Raw genomic sequence first — 23,335 nt, 5'->3', positions numbered from 1 at the left:
CCTTTTGCAAGAAACAAAAGGCCGGGATGCCAGTAAGCCGCATTATGTCTCTGGGTGGTACTACACCATAGAGAGAAAGGGAGGCAAAATGTGAAGGCCAAAACATAAAGAAAGCATTTCATAACAATATGCTACTTGGCCTCAAACAGATGAATGGGTAATAAGCAGGGCCACTGGAATTATGCGATATAGCGGCAGCTGCGATTTTCGCATAATTATGGATCTGCTGCATTTTCCACATAATCCATCATCTGCTGAATAATCTGCAGATTTTAACAAAAAAATAATGTTTTAAGTCAAACGGATCAAAAGTTACAAAAAATATGGTGACTGGTTCCTGCGTACTTGAAGGTTTTGCACAAAGATTGACTGGTCATATTTTAGTATCTTATTGCTGTATTTGGGTGTTAAATCGGTACGAACAAGGTGATCTTTTTTTCCCCAGACACTTACCAGGTGTAAAAATTACAAAATAGCAAAGTAATTCTATCGCAAAATGTTCCACATTATTTGCCCTTTCTGGTCGCATAATTTAGTCAAACTTGCCACATAATTTGATCCTCCTTTGCCACACAATTCGGTAGCCATGGCTATAGGCACTATGAGCATGGAATAAACGACTGGTCACACAAACAAGCTAAAAAGGATCAGGGCAAATTCGACATAAAAACACCCAAAAGGAAAAAAGTATTGAGATTGTGAGAAAGAAAAGAAACCACACAAGCTACCAAAATCCACTTAAAATAACAGGTGCAGTCTTCAGTGGACATTCGCACAAAAGGAACATAGCTTATTCAAAGGCAGACATACCATGGAGAAGAGGGAAGAAGTTTAAGCCACCTATACAGGCAAGATGAACTATCACCATCATGGAAGACACACTGTATTAAAAGAACCACAATATCCAAAGTAAGACAAAATGTTGAATTTTAAGACTCAACATTAAAACAAGAAAACATTAGTCGAAAACTGAACTGCAAAGCTAAATGGAATGAGAAGCAAATGGGGAAACTTACAAAAGCAGGGAGGTGATGCCTTGAGGTTAAAGATAACGGAGGGATGTAACTACATTCTGCTGCTCAGCTCTTGCATGAAAAAAAAACGATTCTATTAGACAACGGCAAGCGTTGCTCATTCTTATTAGCCCTTTTTTATTTTAACTACTAAATACTGCAGTCTTAAAATGCCTATAACACATTTCTCACACAATTTTTGCAGCATATGCTGTTTTGAAGTGCTTTTTTCAAACTTCTCCTTCACACCAACTGATCCTCAAACAAGGGTTCGTTTTAGACTGCATGTTTCCAATGTTCCATCCACCTGATGAAAGTCATCTCCCTTCTCTCCCACCAGAATTCATTATAATACCTACTCGCAATAAGTTAGTCTGGTCTAATGTGCGAGCCCTTTAACTCATGAGCTATTTTTGAAACGCGGCTGGGGAATTTAAACAGATTCCACTCTGCATTTAGGAAAAGAGAAAAACCTGTTTTTTGACATGTTTTTGTTTTCTTAAGATTATATATTCCAAATATAATGCAAGCTTTTCAATGGAAAAACAAGAGGGTCAAAAGCACAGAATCTCAATTTCACTGGCGCTCTCCAGCTAGGCACCCTAGGATGTTGTTACAAGAGTTAAAGCTTAATCCTGTTCAAACTACACTCGAAAATTGCTAGAGCAAAGCCTTCAGCAGCCTGCACAGGACTACTTCCACCCCAATATTGCTCCTTCCCGAAGCCAATGTGCCGGTAGAAACAAGAGGTCCCGAACTCGATTTTATTAAGCTATGGACAGTAGAGGCCCAATGAGTACCCCAATTAGGGGAAAAAGGGTAGGAGTAAGTCCCCTGCACTAATACTGCTTCAAAGTCTGTCATACCCTGTCCAGATTCCACTTAGTCTTGCGCTTCCTTTTACTCCTCCATGCCTACTGACAAGTTAAGACACCCAAGGTCTGCTAGCTACTTTAAGTGTCTAATGGATACAAAGGCCCCTAAACACTGAAACAGGTGGGTTTCTTGTGAGAGCGGAGGGAGGGCACTAAATGCACAATAATCATGTTCCTCGTTCTCCTATCGTTTCCCTCACTGTTGTCCATAACTTTGGGATCCATTCCCTCCACTGCATTTTGAAAGCAATACAAAGAGCGGGAGAATTAACTTAACATGTTGCTTTTTTATTTTCTTGCATTTTTTATCAGGTAAAGGTATGCCTTGTGACGAATTAACGCCTTCCTCTAAAACTTAATTTCTTTCTTCTTAAGTGAGCCCTAACAGAAAGAAAAAGTTTAACACTTTCTTTATTACAGTTTCACTGTACATAAAAATCACTTTACCTACGATTACGCCAATCAAGCAGTTAAAAATAAAATGCAGAAAAGTCTACCCTGCTCAACATGTTATTTATTTTATTTGCAGTTGTATATATTGCGAACTCGGCCTTTAGTTATTGAAGTGCTCTACCCGAGCACCAGTTACATTTACACAAGGTCATATTCATTTTTTTCGTACTTGGGGCACGGGGAGATTAACTGATTTGCCCAAAATGACAGGATGTTTAGCCGACGCTGAGATTGGAACCTGGTTCCCCAGATCCAAAGTCGGCCGCTCTGGCTCTAAAGTCACATCCTCTCCCCATCGAGAATAGCATGCATGTGGCAGCCTCATCAATGTTAGTAAATAAAAATAAAAAAACAAAATGTATAAAAACAACTCCATCATTCCACCCAAGGGTCAGATTTGATGGTTTGTCGAGATCAGACCCCACGCAAACTTAAGGTAAATAATTGCCACTCCAGTCTGTATATAGTTAATCCTTTCGAGAATATATAACTGTCTTCTGATAACAAAAGGGACAGACCTCCAATCGCAACCTAAAAGAACTAATTGTCCACTTAGCTCGAGGAGCTTGTGGCTACTTTTCCGGTACAAATCGCACTCGAACGTTCCACTAATTCCATTAGACGCCCAGAACTCTACCCCTCCCCCCCTCCCCCCCCCGACTTCACGCACCTCAACTTCTGTTTTATATTAGAGAGCCAGACTAAGGTTAGCAAAAAACGAAAAGTAGACGCCAAAGAACCGAGCCCTCAGACGGGAAGGCTCGCGAGGCAGCCATGGGTGTTTGGGGGCGGGTCACGGTCAGTGTTAAAGCCTAGTTTGACCAGAGCCGATGCATTCAGTGCTGTAAAGCAGTAAAGCTTCGGCGCTCACGCGTTCACTACAGGCGTCAGCTGCTGCTGAGCACACATGGGAGGAGCCAGCATGCCGGTCTCTCCCAAGCAGCAACAGAAAGGGCATTTTGGGGGGGAGGGGTGAGTTTCATCGGTGACGAAAGGGAAGACCTCCATGGAGTGGGCAGGAGACTGACGCGATATACAGCAGAGAGAGCATGCGCACGAAGCGGCGACTATTAAAAACACACAAGACATTGTAAACATCTTTGTGCTTCAGCAGGAAATGCTCCCCTCTCCCAAGCAGAAGTGGTATGGTCTGGCTATGGGCTGCCTTTCGCCGAGACACATAAACAGTCCATGGCAAAGGGCAGCAATAATTCCTCCAAAGAAGAGACTGTGTCCCTGTGCAAAGGCGCAGACGACCGGACTGCCAAGATGGCGCTCTGAACAGGGCTCTCGCCTGCTACAGAGAAGGCATAATGCTGGAGCTAAAGGCCTATCTACATCGCCAGGCCAACCCCGATGATCTGCCGGGTTGGGGGATGGAGGGGCGGGTAACTGGGCAAGGGAACCCGTCTCTGCCGCAGTCTGGAACTAGATGGGGAGGCAGGCAGACTTTGCATGCCTCAGAGCGTCACACTGTTTACCACGGCACTCCGACACCCCGTACAAGGCCGTCACACTCCTGGTCTGTTTAACCCTCATTCTACCAGCCCCCCGCCAGATCTTAAACCTTCGAGAGGGAGACTGCCCGTGCCTCCGGATCTCAAACTGCACCCACACAATTCCACCTGCGGGGAGATAACGGCCTTAGTACGCTTTGCGCACATAGACATTCTTCGACCCTAGGGGGCAGACCGACACAATACATGCACCGCCCGAACCTTTCCACCAGGATAAACAGTCACTGCTGCAGTGCCGTCTAATCTGCACTTTAACACTTCTCTCAGCTGAGCCCATAGGCTTGTACTGCATGGCCCTTTCATACTCCTCTAACAAAGAAACAGTCCCTACTGCTGCCAGCACCTCACAAGCTGCATACAGGGGGAACATCCCTGCCTGCGCGTCTCACATTATCAATACAGTCCAAGGTCACTTCTAAAGTGCTAAAGACTAAAAGGCATTCGAGCTCCGGGCCCTTCCTTTACCCATTCACAGGGCCCAACCCTGTAAGCACACATATATATACACCCCACTTCAAGACAGTACACTGGTGCGATAGACACTGAAGTGCCTGCAGTCTCACAGACCTCACACACTTCCCCACAGGTGATTAATGGATTTTGTGTAACATCCGCGACACTAATGCATTCTGGGCGTCATAGTCTTGTTTTGCTACAACTGATTAGACTGAAATCAATGATTTGTGGTTGTAAGTTCATGGCTGGTTCAGTGTCCGCACTCAACTAGAGTGGGGCGGCCACGCTAGATCCACATTCAAACTGTTTCCACTTCCTAATTACTCCCAGTGGTGCATCTACATAGACGACACCCCTCTTGAACTCTCAGCAGTAAATGCATTTACCCAAACGCGTCTTTGCCACACGCTAGCTCCTTGCAATGCAACGGACGAAAAAGTATATAGCACTGCCCAAATATAACAAAGGTACCAATAAAATGCCACTAGTTATTTGCAGATTCCACCAAAACCAATTGTAACAATGAAATGCACGCACGGCCCTTCGTGAAATATGAAGCTTTCGTTTCACATTTAAATAAATGTATTCCTTAACAAATTGGCAGAATGACTCACTAACATTTGACAAAACACACCACAAAGGATGTCTGTGATGGGCTCTCGAGAAAACGGTACTCTTGCTAGCTCAGAGGTTATCGTAATTTCGGGGGTTTCAACAATCAGACACGTGACAGAAAAAAAAGTCTTCACAAACCCAGGTGATTTGCAGCCAAGTAACCTGGCAGAGGTCTTACGAGAGGATAGCCCTTCTCAACACAGCAAATGTAAGTGGGTCTGAACGTTCTCCCTGCTCTCTCGATGCTTTCACTGTTCTGTCGGTGACTGAGGTTACCTGGTGCGTCGAGGCCCAATGTTTTTGCCTTGACTATTAAGCCTCTCTCTGGTGCAGGGACCTCAAATCTGCACCATGCTCTGTAAATAGCACTTACCAGCACTGTAGATGGAAAGCCGCCGGGCAGTGGTCACAACAGAGTAGGTCCCCTCCTTCTCTGCAGCTGTCACAGCTATCGTGGTTAGTGGCCCTGCCGCTCCTCCTGCTTTCCTTGTCTGGCTTTCTGCTCCTCTTCTCTCCATCCTCACTTTTGGGGGGAGCCAAGAGGGCCTGGATTTGCTGGGGGAAAACAGACAAAGCTTTAGACATTGGCCACTGGACGAAGTCAGGTCTGGGCTATACAACGCCCACTACATCCTAAATTACTGGTCAGACCAATTAACTACCAGTGTAAGTGTGGGGACAGACATTCAAAAACAGGATGGGGGGGGCAAATGCACGTAACGCTGACTCCAGACTATGCTCTTTTGTTCAGGGCACAGTTTCCAGTTGCAGAGTGAACCATAGTGTTTTGGTTACAGACTACAAGGGGCTATGGCATGGTTCATGCAGAGACACGGCTCTCTAATAAGCGATTATACATTGTATAGCGCAATCATGGTAAGATTATGATGAGCTGATTCAGAAAGAGGATGGCTTCAAAGCAAAGCCTCACACAGTTCAGGACAAGTACAGAAGTGAAGATTGGAAGCAGTGCGAATTAGGTATGTTAATAGGCTTTAAATGCCCAATGATTGAAATTGGCACTACTTAACAAGACATGGGTCTTCATTGTGAAATCCTCGGATTAGAGGGCGCAAACTGGTGTAGACCACCCAAATGCCATTTTGTGAGTACCAGGTGAAGGTTCTTTCAAACAATACCCTCATGCATTAGTGGGGATGTATGGCTGTAAGCAGTATACAGATCGCCGTGAAGTTTTCTCTAATGTCTTTTTTTCCTGCTATTTTACCAACATCGACTCCTCTCATCCGAACCACACCCTGCTCTGAGCTTTGAAGACACCTTAGGGCGGCATAAAGTGTGATATATGTAACAGAACATAAGACCACATGGCTACCAGGCTGTCAGAAGCACCACTGTTTGATGTCATCTACATTTCCCCCGAGGCATACGTCCATGGAGAAGAGGTGTTTCTCTACTTTGGCTTTTTAGTTTTTCATGTCAATTAGCCTCAAGAAGTTTTTTTTTTATTCTGACCCCTTCTACTCACCCGTACCAAATCCAACAGGGATCTAAATATTACCCATGGCATACCTGTAGTGATCTGTTACTAGTGCCACCTTCGCACACATATGCAAGATATTCCCCTTACTCTAAACTCTAAATTGCCACTTAAATGCAAATTGCACCCCAACGACTAACACATTAGCCTCAAGTTCCTCTGTCATCATCAGAGTACCCAAGATAAAAACACAGGCACTTGGAGTCAACAGCAGAATAATGCTTGGCCAAATCAAGTAGAGGCAAGCTTATAGGCGCGCTCGAGATAAGCAGTACTAAAATTCAAATGCAGCATCTTAGGCTGACCATAAGCTTGCTCAAATATTCTGAACAAAGTGCAGCGTTATAGGCTATATTATGACTCCCCTATGAGATCTGCACACATCGAGCCCAGAATCCCAAAAGACAATGGTTTTACGTTAATGGTGTTAAGTTGAGATGTACAGTATGACTTCTGAAGCATACATTTTGTGTGCAGGACTAATTCTATACATGCCAAGACTATCCAAAGCTAGCACTTCCCGTAGGATACCGATATATACATACACACATACGCGCCTACACAATACATACACAAAATATGTACTCCTGGTGGGGGCCTTATTCATAGTAAGCACTCAATGCGCCCTTCCATAGCCAGCTCCGGGTTTTAGATCGTCCCGGGTACAAGCGGTTTCCGAGTGACCTGCATGTTATATGTAAAAGAGAACGATAGGGGGCACTTACACCTCTGCCCAATAGGTCAGCTATATGCATTCCTTCCTCCACACAATAGGCTAACGGATGAACCCCTTACCTTAAGCGTCGCTACACTATGCCCCATCCCTGTGTATACTCCCTTAGCTCTCTGTGCGTGTGGGGGAGAAGGTGTGTTTGGCAGAGCACACCGCGGTACGCAGCCTCTTTGTGAATGATAGCTCTGCATATAACAACATCCACACATTCTATCGGAGATGATGAGCAAACTACTACTGCGGTGATGGTTTCCAGCGTTCCCATTCAGAACTTTTCATGCTCACCTCCATGAGTCCCCCAGAGGTGTCCAGATCGTACATTATGGTCTTGGGTTCCATTCTGTCAAGCATTCACCCGGCAAAGGCTCCAGGCCCAGGGTTCCTGCTCCTGCAGTCAGCTGGTGTCCGTGTGGTCCCTATGCCAGAGGCGTGCCTCAATCACTCGCCAAAAGGGTTCAGCTACTCCTTGGGTTGGGATCGGTGCCCAACGAATGGTGTCCACTAATCCTCGAAGTTGATACTTTAACCAGAGGGTAATACTCTTGCTCTATTCCTCCTCTATTGTCCAGCGATGGGTGTCTGCCGGAGATGTAGTAGTTGGCTGCTGCTTCCACTCCACCGAGGGGTACCACTGACCACCGCTCGTCGGGTCCTGCCACTGCCCTCGGCCTAGCCCACCCTGAGAGAGCCGTGGCTGGCGGGGAGCCCGGGACCCGCCATTGCCCAGCCCTGGAGGCAGGACGGGCTCTCTTTATAGCCGGAATGGCCCAGCCGGCGGCGAAGATCGCTGCCCCTGTCACTGCCCCTCCTGTCGCCGCTTTCCTTCCCGGTCTCAGGCTCCCGCGTACGTGCCTCCGCCGCCAGTAACACGCACTTGGCGCAAAGTGACTGCCCGCCGCCTGCAGTCTGCGCAGGCGCAAAAACAATTAACACAAAAGAAGGACATGCCACAACAAGCCAAACGAAAGAACGACCGAAGCTTAGTGATGGTGCGTTCGTCGCCATTTTAGTATAGAAAATTTAACATGTATACTACAATATAAACCCCAAAAGCATATTGAAACAGAAAAAAACACGTACTCGCTAAGTGTTTGTCGATATGTTCAATAGCTCTATCTTTTTTTTAGAAACGTAGTACAATAAAAAAAAGTCCAATGTTGGTTACATTTATTGTAAATTCATCAATAGGAAAAGTATAAGCATGTACTAATTTCTCTAAAACATTACATATTTTTTCGCCAGTTGCTATATGTGCAAAAGACTGCATACAAATTCATTTCCAATATGGCTTGACTATCGGCGTAGGTTCTGACAAAACCTATCAACTTAGTCCTCTTTCCGTGTCCATGAATGAGCTGTCCAGCACAGTGCGCAGAATCCGCGCTTTGTAGCCATACTGATGAAGAAGAGGAGAATGGTGGCGATTCTGTTTGAATCGTAAACGTTTTTTTACGGAGGTGGCATTATTTCCAACACAACTTGTGCCTGTGACCTGACAACGAGTCCTTCGGTGCAAGGCTGATTTGTAATTCCACCGCGCCCTCTTCTGACGTCACAGGCGGTCCGTGACGTTCGGTGTCCAGCCATCTTGGTACAGGGACATGCCATCTTAGTAGGGGAAGGTTGCGTATTTTCTCAACGTATACTACTGCCCATTCCAATGTCAATGATCAGGCTTGCTGACGGCAACGAAATTTCATTTTTATAGAAAGTGCAGAGTTGACACTGCGCATGCTCCCTCGTTTCCGTGTTCGTCATCTTCCTCCTCCCCCTCCTCCCCCTTCGAACTGTAAACACTGACTGCCGGTGCAATGGAAAAGAAAGGCGGACTTCGATTGTGTTGTGAAGGATGTTTGGAAACAAAAGAAATAGAAAGAAGGCGACACAAAATAAGATGTTCGTAATCACCGAAAGACACAAAAGCGGTAGATCTGATTTTACGAAACAACGACCCAACCATTAGTGTAACCACCTGGCAAGGAGGCAAGTTCCGGGCAGTGAGTGTAAAAATTCAGAACATAGCGTCAAAATTCAGGACGAGGGTTCGTTTTACCGACACATCCGAGTAAAGCAAGCAGTTTTCAGTGTTGGAATTGGAAACAGTTCATCCTGCAACCCATAAATTGGGTATCAAGGTGTGGCAGAGGAAAAGGTTGAGTCATAAAAAGTTGATTCGTAACAGTGAATGTGTACATTAATGTTTGTAAAAAAATAATAAAAAAAAGTCCGCAAACATGTTGACAACAAGGGAAAACGTGACAGTAAATCTGTTCTTTCTTACTTAAATAGTCATAAAGAGGCTGCATTTATATCTGACAGGTTTAAGACACCTGCTCTGCAGTGCTTGAAAGGTACTTATTGTCCCATGGTGACCATTTAAAGCACTCTTGATGCATTGATCTTTGTGTGCCCAGACATTTTCAGGGCATTATAATAACAGTGCGATAACTCTGGTAGCTAATACAGACTCAGGAGAGTATAGCGTTCTGTCCAGTCATAGTTTTGACACTTAAAGTAGCATAGAGGGTTAATGTGCCTGCTACAAAGCACATTGTGTAACATACAGATGGCAAATTTGTATTTTATGTAGACGGATAAGTAGGTTACAGCTTTTGATACAGAGAGCCTTTAGTTAAGTCCAGTTCATAGGTTGTAATCCTAATGTAGCATAGTGAGCTATAAACTAGCATCAAGGAGTTCCATGCAAACTGCAAGTCATGGGTTTAGATCCTTATTGTTTTTCCCCCAATCTGTTGTTAATCTAAGTTTGAAAAGAAGGTTTCCTTTGGGAAGTAAAACAGTCTTGTTTGTAAAGACAAACTCAATGCATGTGTTACATTTTAAACCCTGACTTTGTGTTTATCTCAACCATGCACTCTTACCATATATTGTCTACAAGTATGGACGATGTGTGACTCTTACACCTTATAACCCTCATTGACTTTTGTAATTGTCCTGAATATTGATTTACACACATGAATGATTTATTATCTCTCTGTGTGTGAAGTAAAGCACTCAGTCATGCTACACTGGGACAAGTAGTGTTATAAAATAATTAAATGGAAAAATAAATTAGTAAGTGCCTTAAAAAAAATATTTGTGTGATTACTCATACAGGTAGATACAGTTGGTATTTTTACAGTGCATGCACATCTGTTACGTATCTACCTTACTAAAATTCTGTTACTTGTGATATTAAGCACAACATATATTACTTGTAATCTTAGGCATACTGTTAGATTTGGAGGTCTCTAGTTGGCACATGTAGGTACTTGTGACAAATAGGGACCCTTGCCTCTAGTCAAGGTAAAGGGGATACACACCTAAAATAATCCCTGCTCACCCCCTTGGTAGCTTGGCACAAGCAGACAGGCTTATCTCAGAGGCAGTGTGTAAAGCATTTGTGACCACATACAGTAACCCAGTGACAACACTACAGATGTATATCAAAAATAAGTATTCTTTATATAGATTTAACACAAGACCATAAACAACAAAAATACACAATACGATACTTAAGATGGTGGTTTTAGCTTAGTTCAGTTCTTAAGATGCAACACTTTGCGTCGATGTACCTTACGATGCGTTGCGCTTCCACAACAAGCGTGCAGCGAGGGAAATGCGTCACGGTTCCAGTGCAAAGAAATAAAAACATAAAGATCTTCGAGATGCGGCACGCTTCTCCGATGACACGAGAAGTCTCGGTTCGATGCATCAACTGCAGCGGCGACAACCTTGTTCACCGATGCAACAGCTCCGGCTGCGACACTCTTCTCAGACGTTTGCAAGAAGCTTCTGCACGATGCAACAACTACAGTGGTGACATCCTTGTTCAGAAATGCGACAGCAGCAGCTCCGACAGCGGCACGCTTCTCCGGGGGATGCGAGGCGCTGTTCCTGGATGAGGTGCAATGCGACAGCTACATCGGCGACACCCATGTTCAGAAATGCGACGGCAGCAGCAGCTACGGCGACACCCTTCGTCCTCGTTGCGAGACACTTCTCTTGATGCGGTGCAATGTGACAGCTCCAGCGGCGACACCCTTGTTCAGAAGTGCGACGGCGACACGCTTCCTCTTCGTTGCGAGACGCTTCTCTCGATGCGGTGCATTACGACAGCTCCAGCGGCGAAACCCTTGTTTAGAGATGGGACGGCAGCAGCAGCGACAGCAACACGCTTCTTCCTCGTTGAGTCGCGCTTCCAGCTCCTTGCGACACACAGTCCCTCAGAAGGCCCAAAAGAGCAGCAGCCACTTCCAGAGAACTCTGGGGAGCTGGGGGGTGAAGTCTGTTGTCCCTGAGACTTCAGCAGGAGGCAAGCTCTTTTCCAAGCCCTTGGAGATCCTTCACAAGTTGGAAAAAAAGTACACAAAGTTCTTTCTCCTCTCGTTGGCAGTCAGGCAACCACTGCAAGCCAATCCCCTAAGCAGCACTTCAGCTTAGGAATAGTCTCTCCTCAGTTTCTTCAGGTTCCTCTCCTCAGCAGAGGTTTCTTCTTGTTTCTCCAAAAGTCATATCATTTCATGGGATAAGGGTCCCAATATTTATACCCCAAAATCCTTTGTTCTCTGAGGTGAGAGGGGCCTTTGCCTAGTCCAAACCAGTTCTGGAGCACTCTGTTTCCATGACTCCTTCTTTCCTTTCACAGTGCAGGGCAGAAACATCAAACGCCCCACAGGAGGTGGAGCAGGCATTGTGGAGGGAAAGCACAGCCCTGGAGCACTTTGTTGACAGGATTCCTTCTCTTCTTTCACTGTGCAGGGCAGAGACATCAGCCGCACCCCAGGAGGTGGAGCCAGCATTGTGGAAGGCAGGCACATCTTATTCAAGGTTCAGGTGCAACTCCTCCCACCCATCTAGATCTCTCTATTCACCACTGGGCTGACTCATTCTGTTTCCTGGAATCCCCCAGCCCTGTCACTCAACCTCCAGACAAAGAATATACAACCTAGCAGAGGCAGGCTTTGGATAGTTAGACAAGAAAATACTTACTTTCTAAAAGTGGTATTTTCAAACACAGACTGTTAAAACCAACTTCACTAAAAGATGTATTTTATCATTCTGAGTTCAGGCTTACTAAACTCAAATTTCTACCATGTTCCCTGAGTCAGTTAGGATTATGAGAATGTAATAATCTAACTGCCCATTGTGGCCTATGGAGAACAGGTAGCCTTGTAATAGTGAAACACGAAAATGGCTGTAATTCACTATTAGGACATGCTACCACGCCAGGGCATGTGCTAACTTATACTTACATTGCACCCTGCCTTTGGGCCTACCATAGTGGTGTCTGATATGAAGAAAAAGTAAGGTTTAGGGACTGGCAAGTGGGTGCACTTGCCCAGTCAGCATGACAGTACCAGACTGCACGCAGGCTCTGCAAAGGCAGACCTTAGACACACTTTACAAGGCTGCTTCTGTGGGTTGCACAACCAGAGCTGCAAGCCCACCAGCAGCATTTGGATTTACAAGCCCTGAGCACACTCAGTGCACTATACTAGGGTCTGACAAGTAAGTCAATCATGAAGTCACTGATCAATACATTAATTTACAGTAGGGAGTGTGAGAAGTTGGCCTGGTATATGATTTTCACTATTCTAGTGAACACCTTGCATCAGTCCAAACAACCCTTTTGGTGATGGTTGTAAGTCAACTTTATAGACCAGCTATCCTAGTGGTAGCGTGGACAGAACAGTCTTAGGCTAAAGCACTCTTGAGGGCGTGTAAAGCCAGCTGTTTTACCATATGTAACCCCTTGAATATCAAATGAAAGGACACCACACAGGATATATATATATAAAATATATATATGTATTTATTTACTAACACACTCCTCTGAACTCTTTATGAAATCAGAGGCAAAAGCACATAACAAGTTACTAAATCAGGATACGTTAAGTTGCACAATTTACAGTTAGGCCCTAGGGGCGAACCAAACCATATATTAAGAAAGTGGTATAAGTACCAAGTCACGAGAAAAGGAAAGGCCTAGGGCCTAGGTAATCGCTGGGGCTACACTATCTGAACCTTAGTTAAGAAGTGGGAGGCCCACAGGCGGCGCGTGTAGTGTCTTTACACACACGCGTGAGTCAATGTTAAGTCAATGGTAACTTAGAAGTTAGAAAAAGAAGGATTTAGGACACTTCCGGTTTAGCTAGGAGGAAACAACTAAAAACCTAGACACTTGGATAGTCAATACCCTTGAGAGCACCAAAGTACTCGCGTTACCTCACCCACAGGAAGCGGGTGCATAGGTGTGAAGATGTGTCGGGTTTCGCCGTTGAAGCCTATGGAACCTTTGAAGAAAGATGCTGCAGGCGACCAGGAGGAAGATGTCCGGGTGAATCCAAGGGTGGATCGAGGATGAAGAGGACCTGAAAGCAGAGGGGACAGAGTCTGGGTCACTAGCCAGTGACCGGGTGGAACCAGGATGGAACCAGACAACGTCGAGGAGCAATCAGGTGCTGTCTTGAAGCTTGTCTCTTCAGCCACGCGGACCAGGAGGCGTCGAGGACGACCAGGTGCTCGAGGCGAGCTGTTCCACGAAGGTTCTCGCAGATGGAGGGGTCGACTGCCGGATTGGAGTCAACAGGCCTTGGCAAAGGCAACCCACGCAGGATTCAAAGAAGGCTTCTGGTGCAGACCAGCAAGGTCTGAGGTGCCTCACCTTTGCAGGGAGGCAAGGGCCAGTCTGGAGCAACCAGACCAGCGAGTTGGTTCAAAAGGATTGTTGTCACAGAGGCTACTACCCAACGGGCCAGCAACCGGACAACGTGTCGAGCAGAACACAAGTAGAAGGGTCCCACGCAGAACTCGGGGAGTGTGGAGGGCTGATCTTCGGTGCAGGTGGAGCTCGGATTCGGGGCTTCTCAATCCCCAGTGCACAGCTTCGAGGATACCTCAGGAGCTGCACAGTTAGCAAGTTGCAGACTTTTCAAGATGTCTGGTCCCACGTGTCTCGTCGCCTCCACGGATCTCAGCTATGCTGCAGACGTGAAGAGAGGGTCAGAGAGGTCTGGAAGTCTGGGTCTTGTCAGGCTCTGTGCTCGGGTCCCGGCTGGAGCGTCGACAAAGCAAGCCGTTGATTTGCTGGATGGTGCCTGGTTGCCCAGGGTGGTCACTCCTTGGCCACAAGGGAGAGTCTTCAGCTTCAGCAGAACGTCGAAGGTCCAGAGTTTCGTGTCAAATTTTGATTCCAGGATTAATCTAAAGTCCTAGGACTCAGCTCCTACCTGTATACAACTAAAAGGGGCTGGATTACTTTCTAGATCCCTCCTATGGGTGGGACCAGGAAGGGGGGTGGTTACACCCCCTTTCCTTTGTGTAGTTTCATGCCAGAGCTGGGGCTGGAGTGCCCCAGCAACCGGTTTGAACCGGGGTATGCATGGAGCTCCTAGTGTGCCCCAGGCAGTGTCTTAATCTATTCAGCCCTCCCTGTCCCAATACACAAAGTCCTGTCTGGGGTGGTGCTCGCACCTCTACAGGCAGGAAACCTATTGTCCAAACCTCCCTGACTAAAAGGACTCCCAGCAGCAGGAGGTCAGACTTGTGTCTGTGGCAGCAGCGTCCATTTTGTGACGCTGGGGCTCTGGTTAACTTTAACCGGGATAGTCAGTACTAACATGTCTTCTCCCTCTAGAAGGGTGGAATGCTACCCCCGTCGCCAGAATTGGCGAGGGGGTAGTATTCCAAAGCGTATGACACCTTACACGACATGTTTGGATAAAGCCAAACCAAAGTTAGCATTTAACCGCGAGGTTCATAATGCACTTAAGAGTATATGGTATGGCAATATCATAGAACAGCTATAAGGACAAGGTTCCAAAAGCTGCAGACAGGCTCAGCTCATGCTAGAGCACCATCTCACACATAACCAAGCACTCTGCCTCCAGGATTGTTAAGGCCTGCCATAGGAGTGACTTATAGGTTACTGTGTGTCTATATATAAGGGTAGATATAGGAATACTATACCTAAGCAAGGGGTGATTACACAACCTTGCCCCAGCTGAGTGATCAGCCAGTTGTGTCTACTTGAGTGGCCAGCCAGGGGTGGCATAATACATGCTGCAGCCCCTGGTAGGCCTTGGTTACACCTATTCCCTGAGTACCTAGGGTACACTTCTACAGGGGCTGACAAGGTGAACCAATTCCCAATTGTGGATGTACCTAGAGTACATGGTGTAAATTTAGAGGGAGTGCATCTGGGCTGTGGGTCTGATTAGCAGCCCCACAGCCACATCTAAGTTGAAAACCAGTAAAGCAAAAGCAACAAGCATTTACAATGCAATAGGTCTCGCAGCATTAAAGTTTGAGTTATTGGCATTGTGTATGACAATGCCATAGTTTCTCCTTGATGCAAAAGTCAGGGGAACAGGGCAAGGACCTACATTAATGTCATGGGGCCACATCACCCTGAACACTATTCCTGCATCATTGCAGAAACAGTTCCCATGCCTGCACTCCCTAACTGCATACAACAGCCCTGGCTAAGCATACCACCAAGCCCTGGCTAAGCATACCACCAACATGTAATTGTGCACACACTTATATCCATTAAATTCTGGCTGAAAGGCATGCGCTTGGGTGTAAGGAAGAAAAACACCCTCCAGGCTGCAGTCCCCGGGCTGCTCTGGGATGCACACTCCTATGCTCACAGCACCCTACATGCAACATAAAAACAACACTTTGTGCATTAAAATCACAGTCTCACAAAAAAGCATAAGTCCAACATTATAATACACACGTGGTTGGCGCCGCGCTCTGGAAAAGTAAACACAGACCACTTACCTTGTTCAACAGACCAGCTGGCGGAGAGTGGACAGCGCCGCCCCTCAGCCCGGGGAGGGTCAGCCAGCGCCCAGGTCCGCGCGCCCCAGGTCGAGGAGCAACAGAAGGAAGGGAAATTTGGCGTTATCTGCCCAGTACCTTAACGCGGTCTTTGTGCAGCGCCTCAGAGGGCTCCAAAGCGCTGTAAATTCAACATGAAACAGAGGGAGTACTGTGGAGAGGCAACCAACAAACAGGAGAAAGGAACAATCGGCTGCAGGCTGAGGAAAGACTGGATAAGATCCTCGATGGGGAATATACACAAACGCATACACACACACATAAACCAACTGGGACACACAGTCCGAATGCACTCCCTCAGACAGGCACACAACTAGGCAGACAGAAAGAAATACACAAACGCACGTAGAGGTATGTACAGTCGAACACACGGACAAACACACACGAGACACCCGCAATACCTCACACCCAATGTGGCTGGCTAGAACTGTCTCCTCTTAATGGTCCCCACGAACTTTGGTAAGAATCAGTCAATGGGGGGGGGTGGGGGGGCAGGATGAGGGGGGCAAGGGCACAAGCCTGGGGCAGTGTCGATCACACTGAGGAACACATGCCACAGGGGGTGTGAGGGTTCATCACACTTACTCACACATGCCAGCAGGGGGTGTTAGGCCAGTGAAAGGGGGGGAGGGCAGGGTCCATCAGGCTAGATCACGTACACAGGTCGGGGGGGGGTCCAGCTGGCGGAGAGTGGACAGCGCCGCCCCTCGGCCCGGGGAGGGTCAGCCAGCGCCCAGGTCCGCGCGCCCCAGGTCGAGGAGCAACAGAAGGAAGGGAAATTTGGCATAATCTGCTCAGTACCATAACGCGGTCTTTGTGCAGCGCCTCAGAGGGCTCCAAAGCGCTGTAAATTCTACATGAAACAGAGGGAGTACTGTGGAGAGGCAACCAACAAACAGGAGAAAGAAACAATCGGCTGCAGGCTGAGGAAAGACTGGATAAGATCCTCGATGGGGAATATACACAAACGCACACACACACACACATAAACAAATGGGGACACACAGTCCGAATGCACTCCCGCAGACAGGCACACAACTAGGCAGACAGAAAGAAATACACAAACGCACGTAGAGACATGTACAGTCGAACACACGGACAAACACACACGAGACACCCGCAATACCTCACACCCAATGTGACCGGCTAGAACTGTCTCCTCTTAATGGTCCCCTCGAACTTTGGTAAGAATCAGTCAATGGGGGGGTGGGGGTGGGCAGGATGAGGGGGGCAAGGGCACAAGCCTGGGGCAGTGTCGATCACACTGAGGAACACATGCCACAAGGGGTGTGCGGTTCCATCACACTTACTCACACATGCCAGCAGGGAGTGTTAGGCCAGTGATGGGGGGGGGGGGGGGAGGGTCCATCAGGCTAGATCACGTGCACAGGTCAGGGGGGGTCACCAGGGCCGACGAGTAGAAGGCGGAAAAGCAGAACACCCTGTTCTCCATTATCGTGGCTGTGCGAGGACTGCTCTCTATTGAGGATCACAGAGGAGTGTGGGGCTAGCCGGGAAGAGGCGGCTAGTTAAACAAGCGCTCTGACACCTTCGGGTAAAGTCTGCGCTCATCACTGAGCTCGCGCAGCAGAGGCCACCAACGTCATCAGCTATGCCAAGAAAAGAAACAAGAAAGGGTGGAGGGGGCAGGGGAGGAGGGGGCAGGGGAGGAGGGGTCCGGGGAGGAGGGAAGGGCCAGAGGGACTTGATGGGAGTGGTGGGGGGGAGGGGGAGGGTATAGAGAGGGAGAGGAGGAGAGACAGGACAGGGGGAAGCAGCAGAGACACGGCGGGTAAAATAAACAAACAAGCCTTTCACCGTAACACGGCTGGCAGGGGAGGGGGCGGAGAGGGGAGAGGTGCGACACGGCAGTAGGAGGAGGAGGGGGGAGGAGAGTAGGGGAGGCACGGCCTAGCGGCAGGCAGGCAGGGGAGGAGAGGAGGAGGGGGGAGGAGAGGAGGGGAGGCACGGCCTAGCGGCCGTGCAATCAAGTAGTGAGGGGGCGGAGCTGGGGGAGGCTGTGAGAGAGAGTAGGCAAGGCAGGCGGCTGGGGGCATGTGCACGCGCTTTTAAGCTCAATGCACATGCGCATTGAGCTTAAAAGTCACGGGCACTGCAAGGAATCGCCACGATTCCTTGCAAGTTAGATAAAGTCTGGATGAGCCCCTATAGTCTCGCTTGCTCGATGCGCATGCGCATCGACAGGCGAGACCTAAAAAGTGGGGGTGACCATAGGAAGCAGACCCTACTCTCCTACACCCCCCCAAACTTAGGGACATTAAACTAACCTTGACCAGTTGAGTCTTCATGTTCTAAGTGGAAATATCGGGAGAGTCCATCTGCATTGGCATGATCAGTCCCAGGTCTATGTTCCCCTGTAGTGAAATGGACTACCTAAGAAGTTTGGGGTTTTCACCCTTCATCTGATTTAACCATAGGAGGGGCTTGTGGTCTGTCTGAATCTTGAAGTGAGTGCCAAACAAGTATGGCCTCAGCTTCTTCAGGGCCCAAACCACGGCAAAGGCCTCCCTCTCTATAGCTGACCAACGTTTCTCTCTAGGGGTCAGCCTTCTGCTTATGAAAGCAATGGACTGGTCTTGACCATCTATATTCAGTTGTGAAAGTACAGCTCCCACACCCAACTCAGAAGCATCTGTTTGGACTATGAACTCTTTGGAGTAATCTGGACGTTTCAGAATAGGTGCAGTACACATGGCCTACTTCAGGTCATCAAATGCCTTTTGACAGCTAACTGTCCAATGAACTTTCTTTGGCATCTTTTTGGAAGTTAAATCATTCAGTGGTGTCACAATGGACCCATAGTTTTTCATAAACTTCCTGTAGTATCCAGACAGGCCCAAGAAAGCTCTGACCTGTTTCTGGGTGGTTGGAGGAGTCCAGTATCTGATGGTCTGGGTCTTGCTCTCCAGTGGTTTAACCTGACCCCCAACTACCAGGTGGCCCAGGTACACAACCTTGCTCTGCCCTATCTGGCACTTAGTGGCCTTGATAGTGAGGCCTGCCTTTTGCAGGGCCTCTTAAACATTCCTCAGGTGGACCAGGTGATCCTCCCAGGTGGAGCTAAAGACAGCAATATCATCTAGATAAGCTGCACAATAGTCATCCAGTCCTGTGAGAACTTAATTCACCAGCCTTTGGAAAGTGGCAGGTGCATTCTTCAAACCAAAGGGCATTACCACAAATTGATAATGTCCTCCTGGGGGCGAAAATGCTGTCTTGGCTTTTGCACCCCCAGCTAGTCTGATTTGCCAGTAGCCTGCTGTCAGGTCAAATGTGCACAAGATCTTGGCAGAAGTCAATCTATCAATGAGCTCATCTGCCCTGGGGATGGGGTGGGCATCTGTCCTAGTGACAGCATTGAGACCTCTGTAGTCCACACAAAACCTCATCCCTCTCTTACCATCTTGGGTGTGAGGTTTTGGCACCAGGACTACTGGACTGGCCCATGGGCTCTCCGAGGGCTCAATAACTCCCAGCTCCAACATCTTTTGGACCTCTGTCCTAATGCAGTCCCTGACATGGTCAGGTTGCCTGTAGATTTTACTCTTGACAGGCAGACTGTCACCAGTGTCCACCTCATGGGTGCACCAGCTTGTCTGACTTGGGGTCAGGGAAAACAGATGTCGGAAGGACTGAAGAACTTGTCTGCAGTCCTGTTGCTGATGTTCAGAGAGGCTGTCAGAAAAAACGACACCATCTGCTGACCCATCATCAGGGTTCTGAGTAAGCAGGTCTGGGAGAGGGTCACTCTCTTCCTCCTGCCCCTCATCTGTAGCCATGAGCAAGCCCATGTCTGCCCTGTCGCCAAATGCTTTGTCTGTTGACATGAAGCACCCTGTGGGGGCTTCTTGGAGTCCCAAGGTCCACCAAGTAGGTGACATCTCCCTTCTGTTCAACTATTGTATGGGGTCCAGACCATTTGTCCTGGAGTGCTGCTGGGGCCACTGGCTCCAACACCCACACTTTCTGTCCTGGCTGGTACACAGTCAGCATAGCCTTTTGGTCATGCCAAGCTTTCTGAAGTTCTTGGCTGGCCTCAAGGTTTTTAGAAGCCTTCTCCATATACTCAGCCATCCTGAAGCGGAGACCAAGTACATAGTCCACTATGTCCTGCTTAGGCTTTTTGAGAGGTAACTCCCATCCTTCCTTCACAAGACATAGGGGTCCTCTTACAGGATGCCCAAACAAAAGCTCAAAAGGGCTGAAGCCAACCCCCTTTTGTGGGACCTCTCTGTAAGCAAACAGAAGGCAGGGTAAAAGGATGTCCCATCTTCGCCTCAGCTTTTCAGGTAACCCTTTTATCATCCCTTTGAGGGTCTTGTTGAATCTTTCCACAAGCCCATTGCACTGTGGGTGATAGGGGGCGGTGAACTTATAGTTGACGCCACACTCCTTCCACATTGCAGTTAGATATCCTGACATGAAGTTTGCACCTCTGTCAGAGACAACCTCCTTTGGAAACCCCACTCTGGAGAAAACTCCAAGTAGGGCCCTTGTCACAACAGAAAGGAGCTGTTGTGGTCCTCAGGGGAATAGCTTCTGGATACCTGGTGGCATGATCCACTACCACCAGTATAAATCTGTGCCCAGATGCTGTTTGGGGGTCCATTGGTCCTACAATGTCTATCCCCACTCTCTCAAAGGGTACCCCCACCACAGGTAGTGGTATGAGGGGGGCCTTTGTTGTGCCACATGATTTGCCACTGGCTTGGCAGGTAACACAGGAGCGACAAAACTCCTTGGTATCTTCTGACATGTGGGGCCAGTGAAAGTGAGGAACAAGCCTGTCCCAAGTCATGTTCGTGCCCAGGTGTCCTGCTAAGGGAATATCATGGGCCAAGGTAAGAAGGAAGCCCCTAAATTGCAGAGGTATAACCAACTCCCTGGAAGCACCAGGCTTGGGGTCTCTAGCCTCTGAATAAAGGAGCCCATCATCCCAATACACTTTATGGGTACCTTGAGCATTCCCAGCAGGCTCAGCAGTGTTATGTTGTGAGTAAGCACCACACACACACGGGTACGACTGTTCATCGTCCTGGCCAAACCAGGACCCTTTTATTAATCAACACAAGCCCCACCCCCAATAAAGCAATTAACATTAGTCCTACATAAGCATCAGCTGTAACAGCGCGATACCTTTTGGCGCCATTCATATTCAGGTAAGCCCAGCGACCACATCACATTCCTCCCCTATTTACAACCAAAGAAAACAAAAGGTAAAAGTGGTCACTTCAAACATGTGATATAATCTCTCAAACGTGTAGAACGAACAGGACAATTTCTCAACTGAGAACGGCGGATGTATGACATTACACGCATGCTTTTACCACGCATGCCTTTACAACGCTGTTTTTACAACGCATGCCTTTATAACGCATAGTGCTTTGGGGCGCTGGATAGTGAATAGTTTAATTTACTAATCCAACACCAGTCCCCGTGGATAGTAGGGAAGGTGTTGGATAGTAAATTAAACCTATTTCCTATCCTAGAGCGCCCCCCAGCGCAATGCGTTGTAATGGTTTGCGTTGTAAAAGTTGCATCGTAAAGGATGTTTCCCGAGAACGGCCCGTGCCCCTCCGTTGATTCTCGAAACCAGAAGGCAAATGACTAACAGGAGATCTAGAAACAGTCCCAGACCCCACCGCCGTTGGTAACACAGGTGATACAGGTGGCACGTCACTTTGAGCAAATCCCTCACCCGCCCCCACCGGGTCTAAAGGAGGAAGAGAGACTGGACCAACATCCCCAAAATCTGATGAGACTCAAACAGTATCTGACATCACATAATCCCCTTCCTGGGCCTTATCAGATTTATAGAACTTTTTAAAGAAAGACACATTCCTCGAGATGGTTGCCCCACCCCTTTCTACCGTAACTTTAGTACCATAAACAGATTTCACCACCCAAGGTTCAGGCTCAAATGGCAAACTGAACTTCCCTTTTCGATGCCTATTTCTCATCATTACAACATCACCAATGGAAAATGTCTGGGGTATAGCCCCACGACTAACCGCCAATTTGTCATTCTTCATCTGCCGGGTTTTCAGCTCTACAGTTACGGCAGCATAATTTGCAGGAGGGAACACCAATTCAGGTACAAAGTCACCCATATGACGATTCATACACAAAGATGTAGGGCTGACTTTCGTGGTTGAATGTGGAGTCATCCGATATTCCTTCAAGAACAAAAAGATAGCACAATCTAAATCCTGACGGTCAGTAACAGTAATCCTAAGTGTCTTATTTAGAGTACGCATAAAACGTTCAAAACCTCCCCATTGGCCTGAGGCCATAGAGGAGTCACTCTTCGATGAAGCACTCCCCGGGACTGCAAATAAGAAGAAAACTTATGACTGGAAAAAGGAGGCCCATTATCAGTGCGTAGTTCAGAAATCAAACCATGAGTTGCCATAATTTTGACAAACAAAGGAATCGTGCGGCATGCTGTGGTAGTGTCCATAATCTCCACCTCTGGGTATTTGGAAAAATCATCGATCACCACCAGCATATGGCGACCATCTGGTAGACATCCAAAATCAGCACTAGCTCTCTGCCAAGAAAACGAGGGCACATCTTCAGTGATGATAGGAGCAGGGGCATCCCCTCCCCCAGCAGCCTGACACAATGCACAACCCAAAACTGTATTTTCCACCAAGGCATCCAAACCAGGAAACCACACTTTGGATCTCAAACAAGATTTAGACTTCACCACTCCTTGATGGAGCACATGGGCCAGGTCCACCACCCTCTGTTGCAAACACGTAGGGATCGCCAACCTTGAACCCCGCAACAAACATCCTTCAGGAGAACAGGTCAACTCATTCTGAACCTGAAATAGCGCTGTCAACATAGATCTAGCATCATCAGTACGATACTTGGCGGCACTCAGGACTCCACTCCATTTCTCAGTGCCAATAGCAGACCGGCATAACTGGAGACACCCATCATGAACAGTGGCATCCACAATTTCCTCCAGAGAAATTGGAAGAGGCCGAGAGCGCTCAACTACCAACCGTACATATTCCTCAATCTCCTCAGCAGCATTTTCCTCAGACACCGAGGCAGGTCGGAAATGCCGAGACAAATAATCAGCAGGATTTAACGCCCCAGGATGAAAAATCACCGTTAAACAATAGTCCTGCAGCTGCAAAATCCATTTTTCAATCCGTGGCGGAGGCTTAGAAGAAGACCCCATAAACAAAGGGATGAGTGGTTTGTGGTCAGTATATACCACGAAAGGCTGACCATACAAGTACAAATGGAAATGGCGACATCCCCAATGCACCGCGATGGCCTCCTTTTCT

At 47.7% G+C, this 23,335-nt stretch overlaps 1 protein-coding gene across 2 annotated transcripts in view; it reads right to left on the bottom strand.

The window, feature by feature from the left end:
- PHF12 (PHD finger protein 12) overlaps positions 1 to 8,073 on the bottom strand; it is a 412,981-nt gene extending 404,908 nt beyond the window's left edge. For both annotated transcript variants that reach the window (XM_078680081.1, XM_078680083.1), the window contains exons 1-2: positions 7,449 to 8,073; positions 5,303 to 5,484 (exon numbers count right to left, since the gene is read on the bottom strand). In XM_078680081.1, the coding sequence (XP_078536207.1) occupies positions 5,303 to 5,484; positions 7,449 to 7,514 (248 nt within the window). In that variant the 5' untranslated portion in view covers positions 7,515 to 8,073. The remainder of the gene's footprint in view (positions 1 to 5,302; positions 5,485 to 7,448) is intronic.
- Positions 8,074 to 23,335: the final 15,262 nt, after the last annotated feature.

This window comes from Lissotriton helveticus, chromosome 3_1 (assembly GCF_964261635.1).
Source record: "Lissotriton helveticus chromosome 3_1, aLisHel1.1, whole genome shotgun sequence".
Taxonomy (NCBI): domain Eukaryota; kingdom Metazoa; phylum Chordata; class Amphibia; order Caudata; family Salamandridae; genus Lissotriton; species Lissotriton helveticus.
The sequence above is the reverse complement of the archived record's forward strand: the minus strand, read 5'-3'. Positions and strand labels throughout refer to the sequence as shown.